At 40.0% G+C, this 18,451-nt stretch overlaps 1 protein-coding gene across 1 annotated transcript; it reads left to right on the top strand.

Moving 5' to 3' along the window:
- Positions 1-6,731: 6,731 nt before the first annotated feature.
- Positions 6,732-17,031, top strand: LOC117828668 (crystallin J1B-like). The gene is given in 12 exon segments (XM_034705862.1): positions 6,732-6,865; positions 8,789-8,859; positions 9,360-9,426; positions 12,501-12,680; positions 13,827-13,925; positions 14,417-14,452; positions 14,455-14,508; positions 14,597-14,753; positions 14,841-14,956; positions 15,910-15,987; positions 16,360-16,499; positions 16,671-17,031. Coding segments are annotated over 10 exon segments (1,032 nt in total). The 5' UTR covers positions 6,732-6,865; positions 8,789-8,859; the 3' UTR covers positions 16,776-17,031.
- The last annotated feature ends 1,420 nt before the right edge of the window (positions 17,032-18,451 follow it).

Raw genomic sequence — 18,451 nt, forward strand, 5'->3', positions numbered from 1 at the left:
CTGAGACTGTGGATGGAGTACCCAGCATGTGTGTGTCTCTCTCTCTCTCTCTCTCTCCTCTCTCTCTCTCTCTCTCTCTCCTCTCTCTCTCTCTCTCTCTCTCTCTCTCTCTCTCTCTCTCTCTCTCTCTCTCTCTCTCTCTCTCTCCTCTCTCTCTCTCTCTCTCTCTCTCTCTCTCTCTCTCCCCTCCCCCCTCACACAGTTCCTCACCTCTTCCGCTGCACAGAGCGGACTGTGTGACAGTAAAGATAAAACAAGAAACGCTGTAACACAACTTAATTACATCACACACTGTAGTGACTGAGTCGTGCATTTATTCAGTCATGTTTACTCACTTTTACAGCTGGGATCATCATGCAGCATGCCTTCCTTATGTTCTCTGTATGCAAAGATTCATCTGAATTGTTCTATAAATGATTACTCAAAAGTGTTACATCTGCTTTGCAAACTCCAATGACTTCACAGTGAGAGGAGTAAATAATAATCTGGTAAATTAAAGTTACAAGCAAAAAGTAATTCAAATTATTTTTAAAAGAGGGTTAAAAGTTAAGTTATGATGCATTATTATATAGAAATATCTTTCTTTTTGCAAGAGTGAATCTTTTCCTTCTGCTTCTTTCTCATTTTTCAATCGCTGTAAAGCACTTGGGTTGCATTTGATTTGTATGAAAGGTGCTATATAATAAAGCTTGATTGATTGACTGATTGACTGACTGATTGACTGATTGACTGATTGATTGATTGATTGATTGATTGATTGATTGATTGATTGATTAACAGTGACCGTGCATTTCACTCTAAAACTATCTTTACCCGTACATTGAGCTTAATTAGCTAGCTAAAACGACTGGCATGCTACAGCTAACAGACAAAACTGGTGCACTGCCAAAACTTTGGAGGTAAAACTCAGCACTCGAGAACTTCGGTTCCACGTGGGAGTAGTAGACATGAATAGGTCATTTTGGGTCAAAGGGAGCACCGAGGTGAGGCGGTTGCTAACCGAACCAAACATTGTGTAGGCTAGTGGATGGTTTGGCCCACATACACAAATACATGATCCAAAACGTCTAGCCAACAAGAAAGCTGGAGAAGCAAAAATGAACTGATCCCTGCTAACCCTCAAACTGAGTTTGGAGCACAATAAATACAACAAAACAACATTAAACATTGAGAGCTGTGAAGTGTCCAATGCAAAATATGATAAAGGATTAAATCTACCCTTCAATCCAGTTCCAGATTGTGAATCAGCAGACACAGGTTATTGTCTGGTTGCACAGATAGTAAACATGAAAATGAGAGTACACATGTATGCATTGCTCTTTTTATCAGCTGACACTGAAACAAAAATAAATAACTAAATTAGATTAAATTTAGATTTAGTTAGTTCTTACATGATGAAACAATATGGAGACATGTCTACAGATGATACTGCTGCAAAAGAGAATTTAAATACTAATTGATGTCCTTAACTACCAGTTATCAACAGTGCATTTATACCCAATCCAACATCCTCTCTGTTTTATCAAGAGGGCTGCACCTTTATTTGCATGAATGAATCATTAAATGTTGTGAAACTGTTTCAGTTTCTGTATAATAATACAAGACAAAAAGTTGTGTGGTAAACTCATTTAAAGTGATGAATGTTCTTGTGAAACCTGAGCAGGTTTTAATGCTCCTGCAGCTGAACTCTTGCATTTAAAGATCCGTACAGTTACAGACTGGAGCCAGGTCTCCTGTGTGAAGATTTATTTAGTTGTCATTTGAGATTATTGTATTCAGACTCATTGAGACAGAATTTGAGAGCATAACTGGATGGAGGGGATTCTGGATATTAGGATAGGTCAGATCTTTTACTGACTAATGCTTTGATTTACCTTCACATTGATTCTTTAATTGTTAAATGTTCACATGTTTTTACCTTCATGCATGAAAAGCTACAGATTAATCCAAAATATCAGACAGCAATAACAGCCCTCTCACATTACCAATGGTGCCACAGACGGTCTCCTCCAGAGTAATTCAGCCTCTCTCTACAATAAAAGACCAATCAGGACTCTCTCCTCCGTCTAATGAAGACAGTTTGAATCCTCTGCTGCTCACAGAGCTTCCGCTGAAATGTAATCACATACGTTCGTTTCTATCACTAAACTTCCATCCTAGCACAGCAACACATTTACACGTGACATTTCAGACAAAAGGGTCAAATGAGGAGGCGAAACAGACCCATGTAGGAGGAGTAATAACACAAACCCTTCATGCAGTGTCTCAAAAAAGCGTTGTAGGAAATCCTAAAACAGGGGTGTGTGTTAAAGCGTACTTTTATTAAAGAGGGCAGAGTATTATCATTTCTCACAGGTTTCCATCACATCATCACCTCTCTGAGAGAACATTCATGTTCAGACTGAGGCTGCTTTTATCTTCTATCCCTTCTGTGAGAGTAAAATGAGGGAGCTCCTCCGAACGCTCCTGTTCGACTCTCAGGGATCACATTACATCTTTAAATGACTCTGTGATGGGAAAGGAAAACCTGTGGGGCATTACAGCGAGAGCAGGCTGTTTTCTTCATCTTTACCTCGCACTAGTATATCATTCAGCCTTATAATAGTGATTTTGACAGGTTAACTGTTGCTTCACAGGGTGCTCTTGAGCCAGACAATGAAACCCTGACTGATCCAGCGGAGCTGCAGAGCGAGAGAGAAAAAGACTGCAGGGCCTCCAGGCGTTGATGGGAAGTAAGAGAGTGCACCTCCAATACGAGTGTTATTGATCCCTGATGGGCTATCAGCACAACAAAAGAAATAGCCCTCTCATAAAGACTGTGAACAGGATTAATTCAAGAAGTTGAAGGAAGTGATGCAAGCATCAGCGCAACGAAACATCACAGAGACATGATGAAAGTACAGCAGTCAAAAAATCACATTACATAACAAAGACAGCATAATAAGAGATAAAAAACTCTGTATGAGCTCTGTTTGTGCAGAAATAACAAGATATGACAAGACTGAGTGCACATTTATGACATTCATCTCTTACAAAGATATGAAGCGGAGGAATCTGACAGAAAGAATGAAAGTCGATGAATCACAGTGAGATTATTTACATACAATGGGAGAGTACAGGCCTGCGTGAACAATAAAGATTAGTCTCCAGCTGTGATATAAAACTGCCCACTCTGCAGCTTCTCCATGTCTGTGCTGACTATTTGGAAGAACTTCAAGAAGAAGAAGGGATGCTCACTCTGGTTTATCCGCATTGTATGGAAATCAGATGTGGACATGGAGCTCAGTTTTTATCCTGCCGTCTGTCAGAGCACACATGACAGGAGAGGCGTTTGCAGGCCCGGACTCATCATCAGCACTCTGCACATGTTTCAGCTTCTTCTGCTGAACCAGAAGGACGACCATGAAGCAAGAGGATTCTCATCATGCCTCTGATTAAAACTGTGCAGAGATCAGAAATGTTTATTAAAACATGTGAGGATCTCTGCTCCTCATTTGAGAATCAACAGTCAGTGTGTTTATCGCTCTGCTGCGTTCTTCTCATCATACAGGTTTTCTGATTCTCTTTGACCACAGATGAAATATGGGCCTGTGTCTGAGTAATATCACCTGGATTATGAGCAGAATTAGAAGCTAATCACTAACCAGGAGAGCTTCCAGGAAACAGCATGATGATATCTGAGCACATATGGCAGATCTGCTCTGACTGCCAGAGCTTTTTTATCTCTGTCAGAGCTCATAATTAAAGTGCTTCATCCATCTAATAAAGAGATTAATGTTCAGTGAGTCCCTGATAGCAAAAGTATGAAGATGGTCCGTGATAAAAGAGTGATGGAATAAATAAAAAATGAGAGATATCACATAAAAGCAAGTGCATTTAAAAAGAGGAGTGATGATGACAATGCTAGCAGAGCTGTTAAGATAAGGAACAGCAGCTTTGAGCTAATGCCAGTTTGAGCTAGTGCCAGTTTGCTAAGAAGCAGTCATTGTGTGCTTCACCATGAATGATTACTATATTAGCATGCTAACTAGGGCTGGACAATTATGGCAAAAATAATAATCACCATTATTTTGACTGATATTGAAATCACGATTAATAATCACGATTATTCATTGATTTCAAAACTTGACTATTTATTGAACCACAACTTAAAAGAACATCCATCCATCCATTATCTTGACTGGGGCTGGAGCCTATCCCAGCTGGCTTTGGGCAGAAGGCAGGGTACACCCTGGACACACCGCCAACCTATCACAGGGCTAACACAGAGAGACAGACAACCATTCACACACACTCACACCTACGGGCAATTATAGAGTGATCAATCATCCCGCCGAGCATGTTTTGGACTTTTGGAGGAAGCCGGAGTACCCGGAGAGAACCCACGCATGCACAGAGAGAACAGGCAAACTCCACACAGAAAGGGCGGCCGGGCATTCGAACCAGGTACCATATAGCTGTAAGGCAACAGCGCTATCCACTGCATCCGCAGCCCACTTAAAAGAAAAATCAAAAATAAATTAAAATAATAATACATTAAATAATAGCAAAAAAAACAATCAATAAATAAATAGAAATTTCCCAATCTACATGCACTCCTGTAAAACTTGCAAAATTTGCAATATGCAAAGTACACTAACAACACAGCCAAAAAAACAACCCAGAAATTGTCTTTGAAGTCTTTTCAAAAACCTTTTTTAAAAACAAAAAAAACTATTCGCCACATAGTTCTATACTCCCTGCAGTTTGCTTCCTACAAACACGGGTTTTGGCTAGGAACACCAGTCTGTTCATTTGGTCTGGCTTCAGTGATGAACAAAGGCAATTGACCACATTTCCACCTGTGCTAAAAACCCGCTCTGATGCACCACTTGTAGCAGGGATGCACAGGTATTTCCTAGCCAGTTTGGAGAGCCGTGGGTAGAGTGTCTGTGATGCTTTCCGCCACTCAAGTGGGTCGGCCTCAGTGTCAAGTGGCCTTGCCTGGAGGTAGGCTTGAAGCTCAAAAGCTATGGCCTGGTCTGATTGAGGAGTGTCCTTAATAGAAGCCAAAACCGTCATTCCTGATCTGAGTGAAGGAGACCGTGAACGTCTGACCCAAACAAACATAGTTATTAGTATATTCAAAACTGGACATGAGGAGCAAACAGACCAACACACAGTCACTGTTATCTCTGCATCAAGCAAGCATTGCTGAAAATTTTGAATGAATTGAACATTTCTACAAGGTTAGATGTTTAGGACAGCGTCAAGTTAAACTTCTGATATTACCTTTAATTGTAACACTAAATTTTGCACAAAGGTTCCTCTGAGTTTCAGAAATGCAGTCAGTCCTACCAATTGATTGAACTCTCTTTAAATCTGACTGGCCAACACAAGTGCCACCTTAAAGTCCTCAAATTGGCAACTTTCCTTCTCAGAGCTGGGACTTCAACCAGATCTGTGTCCGTAACCGGATGTTTTCATTTTGTTTTGGTGCCTGACTTCCTGTCCTGCTCCATCTTCTCTGTTGAGATTGATGCGTCGTGCTCTTGCATCCGGTCAAAAAAGAAGTCTGGCATATCTGATCAGCAGAGATCTGGCATGCCGCAGCTGAAACGCAACGGAGCAGTGCAAGTTACCACATTGAATAGAATAGAAACCTATATACTCCGGTGGTGTGACAGATCGAAGATGGAGTGGACACGGATCTGGTAGAATTTGGTCACAACAAGTGATGTCTAAGCTGAAATGACTTAATTCTGCATTCTTTGTAATGTCCATTAGGGGGCGACTCAACAGGAAGTGAAAATCAGTCTCAATCAGAAATAGAAGTCTTTGAGAAAATGGTCCTACCTCTCAGTTGATTTAATCTCTCAGTAAACATTTCCCTGGTGAGTTTACAGTCTCTGTCTCGGTTTCAAGTCTTCTTCAATACAGTATGATGTTCATTTCATAAATCATAGTCCCATTAGAGTCAAAGACCAGAAAGAAGGAGAGGAGTTAAACAGTCACCCAAGGCTCCAAAATGGAAGTTTAAAAACCGACTGGAGGCTACTTTTAATATTTTAAACGGTGTGCTGAGTTTTCTATCGGGTGTATAGAGTTTTACAGTGCAGGCTTTGAACCACAGTATTGTGTCTGCAGGTCAGCATTCATCCCTCCTTGTTACAGAGTGTTACTCTGCAAGTTTTGGCATCAGATATCAGAAAATCCCCTCAACCCCCTACCGTCCGGCCCTCAAATCTCTGCAGCCCTCCGAACATCCGCCCACTGCTACATTGTCCGCAGTCCGTCAATATCTTCCTGTAACCCATCCCGCCTGTGATTCATAGAGCTTCAGCAGCAGCTCATTGTGTCACTTGATCTGGTGACAGAGTTGGATCTATTTGTGCAGCTCTTCTATCCGCTCTGTGAAGGACACAGATAATGCTCTCTGTTTCCTGCTAATATGTTCAATGAAGATTTATCTCTCTGCCCCACCTGACACTTAATGCTCTTATACACTTCTAAATTTAATTTGTTCAAACTCTCTCCTGTTGTTCCTGTTATTTTCTGATGCCGATCTCTCAGATACCTCTGGAGCAGGACTTTGCTTCACAAGCTGAAACACAAAGAGAAGCTAGTATTACTTGCAGGCTTATGGAGAGACCAGTGAACTGTAGCAGCTTTTATTCATTGTTTTCTCTAACCACCATCGACTGTCTGACCCGTCCCCCGCACTCTGTTTGCTGGTTTAGGAAGTCAGGAGAGAAATCGATGGATCACTAGCCTGGGAAACCCGTGAGAGGTCGGGAATACGTGGACCCCGGCCAGGCCTCGCAGGGTTTCATCGGAGCTGGAGCAGAGGAGGGATCAGCTGTGAACAGACCGGATGGAGGCGATGGTGTGGAAGAGATGCAGACAGATAGCATGACTAATGAAAATGACAGAGAGAGGCTTTGAAAGCTATTTCAGATCAGAGGGTTTGCTTTTTTCTGCTCGCTGGTGTTGCAGTAGAGTCTATAAAGTGCAATTAAACTGTGGAACAGAGAGTAATTTAAGTTAGAGTTAATGGTCTTGAGTTCAGACAGAGGGGGTCTCACATAGACACAGGAGGGACACTCAGGCTCAGAGGGTGAGAGGGGGGATTAGGAGGGCCTCAAAAATCCAGCTAAGCAGAACGGTCACCTCCAGCTTCACAGAAACTCCTACAGTTTTACCAATGTGCAGTCCAAAAAAAATACAATACAGGCTGAGTCAGATCAAAGGTTTCTGTGTGACGGCTCCTTTGATTTTTAAACTTGAAGTACCATCGCAGTTATGATATGGACTAGCAGTATATGATGTGCAATTATTTACTGTCCCAAGAGAACAGATAAAATCCAGTGAACATGATTTTACAAGACAGATAAGTGGAATATTTGGTCCTGACATTTATTAATGATTAAAGACTGTGTATCTCTGTGACAACTGGACAGACTTTCAAGTTCTGTCCAGATAATCATATACCCCTATGGAAGTATTGTCTAGAAAACAAAAACAAAAGTTTAAGCGTTCTGATTATTTCCTTACAATTTGCTAAACCAAGGTGTTTAACATGAGCACTGCTAAATGAACAACAGTCAGCATTAAATGTTCTAGCGTAAAATTGCAGATGCATCATGTACTCATCACGTCATTGACGTTTCTAATGACACATTTATTTTTGGCCGACAATAAGATAAGATATTAAGATAGATAAGAGATACTCCTTATTCATCCCACAACGGGGAAATTCACAGAGTTACAGCAGCAAACAAGAAGATGTACAGTACAAGAATTCCAAAAAGAATATATAGAAAAATAAATGTCCATCAGAGACGACGGACAGGCACCTTATAATAACTTTGCTTATGAAGCACCTTTAAATACAAGGCTTTATAAAATACTTTGCCATGTAGACAAGAGCATACATGAGAACAAAGCAAGAACCCAAACAACATAATCTGAGACCAAGAGGACCAAAGATGTAAGATGATGTCAGCAACTCAAAGAGATAGAAACTGTAAAAAGAGATAAAAGCATAAAAAGAGATAAAAGTAAAATACATTACAAAAGCTATACAGAAATAAAAAAACATAAAAAGAATTAAAGAAAGTAAAGAATAAGAAAGTAAAAAGCATTAAAAAGAGAAATAAAAGCATTCAAACTGAATTACCAATAAGTCAAATTAAATTAAATATAATACTTGAAAGACATTAAGCAATAAAAAGGAATTGAGACTGTTAGGGAAACAATTAGCAGAACTGAGAGAGGATAGAAAGTAAACAGACCTAGATGACATCACAAAGTCAGTCTGTGAGGGTGAGTTTAAATAAGCTATTTCAAAGACGTCATCGATCCTGCACATTATCTCCTCATGCAGGAGAAACAGGAGTAACCCTGATGAAAAGTCCCAGGCACCTTGAGATTTAAGTCTCTACTTTGGAACGACCAAAACCACCTGAGGACCTGAGACTAGCCCTAAACTCTTGACAATTTAGTTTTGATCAAATGTTTTGTAAAAACACAGAATGACAAAAATATTTCACTCAGAGTTTTCACCTATGCCAGCAGTTTGACATTTAGCTGCATGCCTGCAGATGAATAAAAGATGTCTCGTGATTAGAATATGCAGTCAAGACCAGAACCTGAACACCAGTAGACAGCCTGTATCTCTTGGATTGTTGAGATTGAACCGTCAACAGCATCTCAAGTCACCGCCCCCTTCAGCCCCTTCCAGTAAAAACTGTTTTTCTTGCTGTCCATTGTGCCTTATCTCTGCGCTGATGGTCCCTCCCCTCTACAGAAAAACTGACGATAAGAGACTTTTAACCACACTCCAAGTGGACTTCTTAAAGGTGAAGACAAGACTCTAAGGTGAGGAAAAACAACTCTTTTTAATGACGTTAAAAATAATGTAGCATTTAATTATCATGCACCATGTTGTCTCAAGGACTTCTGTTAAAGAAAACACAAACACATGAATATTCCAACAGAGCGTGTGTCCTCTGTAAGGTGATTTAATGCAGGAGAATAATTTTCTAATGACTTTACCAGAAGTTATGTAACATGCTGTGTTTCATAAGGCTATGTTTTTTCTTCAAAATAAACTGTAGAGAAAAAAAAGGACGAGTCAGATCCCATATTGAGAAATTCACTGACAGAATGTTGCTTCTGCATCCAAACACAAGGATGAACTTTGCATGAAAATACTGAACAAAAATAACTGTAAAACAAAATGTGTTGGTTAGATTAAACTGTTTCCAACAACATGAAGGTTTCTATGTCTTCTCAATAACTTTATTCAGTCATTGTTAATTAAAGTTGATATTTGACCCTGACATTATGTGTGTTTTCTCTGTTTTGAATGTGAGCAGATGGCGCTGACGTGGGCTGACAGAGCGGTCGGGGCCATTATCGGGGCCGCAGTGGCAGATGCAGCAGGTAAGATAAAAAACTGTGATGCTGACGACAGAGCTGGGTTCATACAGAAGTAGGTTTTAAATATTCAAAACCAAATCTGCTCCATGCACTTCCCTGATCCCTAATAATTTACAGACTCAGTGCATGTGTGATGCATCCATGTTTTCCTCCTATTTTTATATTCTTTTTTCTCACACTGTATGAAACAGTTTTAAATAACACTATGTAGTTAAACACAATCACACCCTCATTTTACAAACATATACATATATATAAATATTAGAATATTTAAAGGTTACTTAAAATTCAACATTTGGCTGTCTTTGTTTTTGTTAGGATTGCTTAGAAGCATTATCAGTGTCTGTGAACAACATCTGCACACACCTGATAAAGTAGCCTTATCAGTCTGTTGCTTTACTTAACTCTTGTATATTTCACCTCATAATTTCATGAAAGGTTTTGTGAAAACAAATCTACATTGATAACCCAAACTTAATTGTATTTTCCATTTTAAACACGTCAAAAATATTACAACTACTATATTATATTATTGTATTAATTATTATATTACTAAAGGTAGTAGTCACAATTGTTAGTGCTATGTCAAGTTTGTGAAAAACAGGTCAATTAGTGACACAGGCAGCCATATTGCTGCTGTCAAGCAATTGTGACGTAAAGAGGCGGGCTTTGAGCTTCCTAGCCAACAGCTACAGTGTTCCCACCTGTCATCAAGTCAGCTGTGCCTCTCATTGGAAGACTCCTAATCTAAATACCTTTGAAATTGCCGCGTTAGAAAAAAATTCACCCCCCGTACAGTGTGTGCCGATTGAGAAATGAGCTATCCAGACTACACTCGTCTTTTGTACCAGGCTGTAAACACGTTTATTTCTGCTGTAAAGATCAGCTTTTTCCCATTCATGTGTATGTGACTTCCACTACTTCCAGAGCCAGCCTCAAGTGGATCCTCGATGAACTGCAGTTTTTAGCACTTCTGCATTGGACTCGTATTTTTAGACCGGGAGGTTGCGCTTGGGTTTAAAAATCACCTACTTTATTTACTGGACCCATTGTATCCCACAATGCATTGTGAAAAGTAGTAAACAACCATGGCTAGCAATAGGTACTATGATATATTGGGGTGTGAAGGGAAGCCACAAAACGGACGAGAAGAGCAGGACCAGAAGTGAGTAGTTGGAGGTGTTTTTACAGAAATAATCTGTTTTATAATGAATGAAAGATTTCTATGGTTATTTAAGTTTTTCTTATGGTGTTGAGGACAGACAGGATAAAATAGTCTGTGTCCACCAGAAATATCAACTTAGTTGTGGTGTAATATAAGATTAATTCATTGTATTAAAGTATACCGTTTCAAATTGTTTATATCTAATTATTTTGTGAAAATGCTAGTATAACATAACTGAAGTTAATGCCGTTATTAATTAGTGATCCAGTTGGTGTTCAGCTCAGTGGTAGAGGCAACAGACAATTTTTTTAAGCTGGTATTATAGGGGGCTCATCTGAACCGCGACAGTGCTCTATGATTAATTTGCTGCCAACTCCCCATGCGCAGAAGAAACGCACCTGTGGGCGCACACAGGCCCCTATGCGCACAATAACAACGTACCAATGCGCACACACGCAGTGGCACAGAAAAGACGCACTTACCTGTGATGTCTTCATGACACACATCCGTCTGCTGTTATGGTTGAAGAACTTGGACACTCACAGGAATGGTCGCTCGTGTATTTGGCAATGCCTCACGATTCCTCAACAGAAACCCGGGTAGGTCCCCTTCTTCCTGGGATCAGACTTTTCTCAGTCCCTGGTCAGTGACTGATCCTTCTTAATCCCCCTCAGCCGCATGAAACAGCACCTGGATGAATCCTCCATGGATCACCATCTCTCTCCTCTGTTGTTTTTAACTTTGTGTCAACACCAACACGCAGACATTTATGAAGTACATAATGATCCATTGTCATTCTTCTTCTTCTAATGGGGTTCCGGCAGGCTGTACACTGGGGACTGTAATCCCATAGAGTCAGTCACACTGTAGCTAACCAAAGTACCTAACTAGCGAAAGCTGGCGCTCAAGGCTCGAACACAACAAAGTGAACGTAAGGTCAAAGGTTGAATGCGTGCTGTGCTATTGGCTGAAGTAATCACCTGATTCGGCTTTCCATTTTATTTTATCAGGACATTTGACATAATTTGAAATATATTGGACTATCATGAATAAATAAAACTATAGTATATAATATAAATTAAATCAAACTGCATACATTTCTTGGGGGTGCTATGCCTATCAGGGGCGTCATAGTGGGGGGGGGGGGAAGTGGGACTGACCTCCTAGGCCCCAAGTGGGGAGGGGGGCCCCTAATGGGCCTGAAAGTTTTCTACTATGCTTTTCTTTTCTTTTGGCATAACTGCAATAAGATTACTAAAATTGTCTGAATATATAAAAAAAAACCATTCAGAATTCCTGTCTGGTAAAAAGGGGAGTCTCTGTTTACGTTTGGACCACATCTGTCTGTCAGCAGCAGGCAGCTCCTGGGGTGCTGAGTGGACAGTGGCTGCGGAACAGACCGTGAGCCTTGATCAATCAATGTGGATGCGTGATTAATAAGTTAAAAACGCAAATACAATGGGCTAGTAGTGTAATTTAAACAGTTGTCTATGCATAAAAAACACTTGTCATTGTCATATTTCATAGCATCAAGTGTGGCTGAATCTGATTGAAAGTAAACTGTAGGTTTTTAGAGTTTTATTTTACTTCATGAGGTTAGATTATACCAAATAATGCCCCCTTGTTGTTATTCAACAAATCACTTGGCTTCAAATAATCTTGTTTAAAGAGATGGACAGACATGCAGAATTGAACAAGTTTAAAATTCCACTGAGCATGTTTACTTTGTAATTTATGTTTTGTATTAGGATTGTCTTTGACCAGTTAAACACATGTATTTCCTTTTCAGGCTGTTTGTTATCAACAGTCATGTCAAATACAGATAAACTGTTGAATTTTCCACTGTTTTTCTCTTTCGTGTGCATGTGTGTGTGTGCGCATGTGTGTGTGTACATGTGTGTTTCTCACTCAGCCCAGCCCATGCACTGGATCTATAATCCAGACCGGCTCAAAGAGGTTCTGTCTGATCTGGAGCCGTGTCCTGAGTTTCGTCCTCAGTCAGCGAATCCTTTTTACAGCAGGACGACTGGTGAGCAGACGTGTTACGGAGACCAGGCGTTCATCCTGCTCGAGTCTCTGAGCACATGTGGAGGTAACCAAAGCACCCAGACAGAAAACAGATATCACCTTATGTTCATATGTCACCCTCAACAAAGTTACAGAAGCAGCATGGTTTAATCAACTTATTAAAGTTATCCCTAACAGACGTAGGAAGTCACTTACTGTATGTATGATTAAAACTACAGTTCCCATAAAACCAGCTGATTCTGCTGATGTAATAACATCTAAAGGAGTTAGAATAAAACATCATCAACTTAAGTTTAAAGTTCTCTTTGACACAAGTTACCCTTTGATGAAAACTTTCCCTGGTGTTGGTAAGAAGCAGCAGAAACATTTATTTTAGCTTAGCATAAAGATTGTTGAAGGTGAGCCAAACCAAAGCTCATGAAGGAAAGTTGTGGTTTTGTTTTGGATTTTTCAGCTGGACTATTTCTGCTCAAGTGCAGGGCCTTATTTATGGCCTGGCAATCATAAAAATAAGAATTACAAGCAAGTTAACAAAAAAATTAAGGATATTCTAGCTCAAACTAAACTCTGTTATAGGAACTGTACAAAAAAATATCAGTTGGTATAGAGAAGGAGAAAGATAGCTAGTTAAATCCATCCACCTATCAGTCCACCCATCCACCCAATCATGTTTCAAAATGTTTATAAAAACTTGCTGTGAAAAGATGCATCCGGTCATTAAAAGTGGAGTTTGGACAAGTTCTTTATGCTAAACTAGTGTGCTTTAACATAAACACTCTCATTGATCATGGTCATAATAAACACAAATTGATTCTCATTGATGTGTTTTGAAATAAGCTAAAATTGAGTAAAATTCTTCTTCAAATCAAGAAGAATCAATAAATCTTTATTAAGTAAGCTCACACACACAAGGAATTTGACATGGTGAATGGAACACTGGTACTTAACAACAAGACAGTAAGGACACAACAGGACAGTGAGGACAATAAATATAGAAACCTAAAAACTAACCTTAAAAATTCTTAGTAAAAATAAAAATACTTTCTGTACAATGAAAAATATAAAAGTATTTTTAAGACATGAAAAAGTTAACTTAGCCAAAGCCAGAGTGCACATTTTAGTGGATGAATATATAAATATATAAATCCCAGATCTAACTCATTTAAAACATTGTTCTCTAAAGATCTGACAGCATATCTTGTTTTTACAGATGTTGATGTGAAAGATTTGACCACACGTTGCTACAAGTTCTTCGGCCCGGGGACTGTGTACGATCTGCCGCTGAATGATCCGTACAGGAAGAAAGGAGGTACTGCTCTGTCACTGATCAGCTCTAATATAACAGAGTCATGTCAATATTATATCAAGTATTCACCGACCCAACAGGCCTGACTGGATGTGAGATCCTCTGTTTCTGTCTGATAAAAACATTGCATCATGTTTCCCCTACCTGCTGAGGGGAACTCCCTTTCCATGAAAACATGCTGTACAGTCAGACTTCCCTGTTCGTGGTTTGAGCCCAGAAGGAGGACTATCGCATAAACACAGAGCCGCTTTAAATCACTGAAACAGTATAGGACACCTCTGGGTACAATAAACTGTACAGAGTTTTATGTGTTAGAGTAAAATAAGAAGAGCTGTGTCATCATCAGAGCCGAGAGAAGAGCTCCACCTGCAGAAACTAAACTGTAGCAACAGACAGGAATGTTAGTTTTGTTACGTCTGTGGTTCAGTCTGCATCATAAGTATTTTATGTGTTTATGAGGCTGCAAATCAAAAGACTGTTTATCCATCTGTCAGGCCCCAAAGCTGTCCTCCCTATCAACGGCCCATGGAGAACGGGAGCCTGAAAGCATTCATCAGAAATGTGGACGCTGGAAAAGAAGAAACAGGTAAGAATCACAGAACAAAGGTGAATGAAGACCTCCCAGGCTTAGTTTTATTCATTGTAATGGCTGTCAATGTTTGTTTGTGTTTTAGGCTGCGATGTAGATTGTCAGATGGACGGCGTCACTAAGCTGGCTCCGGTTGTAGCCATGTTTGCAGGTCGACCTGAGATGTTGGAGAAAGTGGAGGAAGCCATTAGAGTGACCCAGAACAACGACATGTGTGTGGCTGGGACTCTGGCTGCAGCAAGGTGAACTTTAAATTAAACACAACAGACAGAACATCAATTCAAAGGAAGTGAATGCAGTGGTTGACCTGTGTTTGTCTGACTTGGTAGGATTTTGGAGCATTTCATCCTGAATGGCCCTGATCCTGATGCCCTGGATAAAGTTGTAGCTCAGCTGAATGATCCAAAAAGACAAAACCCTCAGGATCTGGACCGAGCGGTCATTGGTGAGAACATTAGAGTCATTGAAACTTCCTCAGATTAGAAAGGGCCACTGCAAGCGGCTCAATCACTAGGACAAGAGAATTGAGATTGCTAGTCCAAAGGGTTGAGAGATCATTAGATTGGAGAAATTGGAGATGCGTATAATAACTGAAGTCAAACAATAAATTGAAAAATTTGACTCTGTAACTTTAAAACTAATCAAGCTTGTAATTAGGGAAGGGACTGCAGATGTAACTCAGATGGTGACATTTATGTTAAATATTGTACATGGTCCCTTTACAAATAAATCAAATAATAAAAAAAAAAAATTATATAACAACATTTTTACCTTTGGCTGTATGAAAAGATGGAGGAAGCTGAAATAATTTGATAGAAATTTGCTATTTCAATGGTGTTTATTTGGTTTATGATGTGTATTTTAAAAGTTACACTTTTGAGTGTAACATCAAAGTGCCCTATGCTGGGGACCCTGCAGACATGAGGGATGAGCCCCATGTTGTGTTGAAATGTGATAAGCTCTGCTATAATATGAAACAAGAAAAGATAGGCTAAGTTAAGACAAGACTTGACAAGACAAGCTAAGCTAAGCTACGATTATATGATATAAGTTAAGATAAGATACATGTATTGTTGATCCCCTTTGGTGCAAATTCACTTGTTAGAGTACCTTCAGTAAGCGATAAGGGTAGTTAAGTGAGGAGGAAAAATGCAAGTGTATTAGACAGATACTGGCAGCACTATATTAATAACCTTTAGCAGATTAATTTGTTAAAAATGACAGAGTTAAGCTGTGCAAAACTCTCATATACAGATTAAAATAAATTAGATCCAAGATCAATATGTATTTTTACAAAGATGTAACAGATATGTGATGTGTGTTATGACCACAGACTGCCTGCTAAATACGTTCTCCAATGTTTAAACTCCAAATACTTTCCCTCTCCTCCTGCTGCAGCTCAGCTCCAGCAGGTGAAGGAGCACCTGGTGAAGAGCAGCTCACAGCTGATCCCCGCTGTGTTCACTAACACATGAGGTGAGCCAGATCCAGGTCTGTGTGGACTTGGCATGATTTGGTGTGGTGTATGTCCCCTCCTTGCCCTTTAGTGGATGCTCCCATCTCTGATCTCTGACTCATGCCTCCCCCTCTTTTCCACCTCCTGTTGAGAGGAGGTCTCAGGTTTTATAAGCTAAAAGGTTCAGATGCTTAAAGTGGAAATCTCTGCTAACCAGATCTGTTCAAGTGTCTGCTTTCAATGTAAAGTAAACCCAGTAATGTCAAGTAAATCCCATCATAGTGTTTTAACAGTGAATAACATACTGCATCAAAGGAACACTTAAGAAGACTGAAACGTCTGTATTGATTGCTCTGTTGTCTTGTGATGATTGTGTCTGATTCTGCATGCAGCTCTGCCCGGTGCGTTCCAGGGAGCGCTTCATGGTGTCCTGACTCTGAACCAGCTGGATGAGGCAGTCAGGGACACGATGCGCTGCGGGGGATGCACCGCCAGCCGAGCCTCCTTCATAGGGGCCTGTTTTGGAGCTCAGGTACTGAACTAATATGGCTATCAGGCAATTTAAGCAGGTATTATTTACTGGTGCTGTTAATTTTACTGCTATCTGTGTATCAGAATGAGCCAGATATGCAGTCTGACATGCAATATGAACTGTTTTTTTCTGTGAAGTTTTAAGCTGATCATGTTGTTTCTGGGTTTTCAGACCGGTCTGCAGGGAGTCCCAGAGTCATGGAGGGAGAGGACGTTAAGGTTTCCTGAGCTGCTCAAGCTTGCTGAAAATGTGGTCCAAAAAACACAACAATTGTAGTTCTGCTCCAGTTTTGCCCTAAATACAAATGTTTTATGAAGTATTCATGGAGTGTGCGTATAAATCTATTTTTAGAAGCTGTTCTCTGGTTGCAGCTGCACTTTGACATGACAGTATATGACAGTCTCATTCTAAAGCCTTCCCTTGAATGGAACCTGAATCCCTTTGTTCCGTCAAAGCTGCATCATGCAGAGAGAGAAAAGTCAAGTATTAGTGTTGTGTTGAGATCTCAAATAAAGAAGTTTCATGCCACCAACATTGTCTGTATTTCTCTGCAGCTCCAAGAAGAGCTAATCTCAGGAAACATGATTTTCAGTGCTGAGGCAGTCATTTTGAAGAATAAGGTTTTTCTTCCCCTAGAGTGATTTCTGTTTTTGTAGAGAGAAAGAGCATTTCCATTCAGATTTACAAGCAGAGACTGCAAACTATTCCTCCCTCTGAGGCGCTCTCCTCTCTCTGTAAAAGTGCTGACTTCCATATTCTCCTGTTTAAAGCAGCCGCCCAACAATTCTGAGAATTAGCCGAGCAGAAAGCAAAGCCAGAGCTGTAATATCTCTGACACACTGTGGTTGTAAAGAATGCAGCGTGTGGGCTGCTGCTGCAGGCCTTTCTCTGTTTTACAGCTTAAACTGGTTGACAAATGATAAATAGTTCAGGCTTGTTTAAATCATTTGAAGGTTAACTCTGTAAATCAAGATGCAAACTTACATATTACAAATCATTATGGCACAGAAATGACAAACCGCTGTATGTGTTTGATGGGAAAAACATCTTTTTCATTGTGTGGCCAACACAAGAACAAAGAGGTGGATGAAGATGAAGCCGTCTTCTAGTGGTGTAAAAAGTGTTACTAGCTGAAGGGCGGAGTTGGTCTTCAGAAGAAGGGAAGCTGTTTGACTCCTCTCTCTTCCTGACTTCCTCCCACGCAGCAGGTAGCAGCGTCTGTCCCATAATCACATCCAGACCTGAAGACTGTTTTTGTTTTTACTGAACCTGCCAAAGTCTTCTCTCTCAGATGTTTTCTGAGAAACAGGAGACGGTTGTTATAATGATGCAGAAATACAATCCTACCATGTCAGTGCTCATTTGTTTACATAAAAAGCCTGACAGCATTTATTGCACTAGAATATGCAGTTATCAGGATAAGTTACAATCTCACACATACAGAAGCATATTGTTCACTATCACCCTTTGCCTAGCAGATGATCTGTAGGCACTAAACCTGCATCCTGCTTTAAAACACACAGTATGCTACAAGTGAAGAGTAAGTAAAAAGCTGTACCAGGAGTTAGAGTGCATAATATATGTTCAGCAAAATTGCAACATTTGATTGAAATCTGTTGTTGCAGTTCACGTGCAGAAAGCGGATCCTCACCTGTTTCCTCTCCTTTTTTTCAGAAGTAACACATGATACCTGTGGACCTTTTTAGATCCTTTAACATTTGCTTGAATGTGATTTGACAACAAAGAATTGAAGATTAAATTGTCAATGAGAGGTGTGTCCTATGTTGTGCTGTTTGTAGAACTTCAAGATTTTTTTTTATAAACTTCCATATTAAAACATCTAAAAGAAAAATACTAAGAGAACAACATATCAAATTCAAGTTCAACTCCAACAACTTTATCAACCCCTGGAGACAATTAGTTTGGACACAAACGAATATGGATGCACAGAC

This window comes from Notolabrus celidotus, chromosome 17 (genome assembly GCF_009762535.1).
Source record: "Notolabrus celidotus isolate fNotCel1 chromosome 17, fNotCel1.pri, whole genome shotgun sequence".
Lineage (NCBI taxonomy): Eukaryota > Metazoa > Chordata > Actinopteri > Labriformes > Labridae > Notolabrus > Notolabrus celidotus.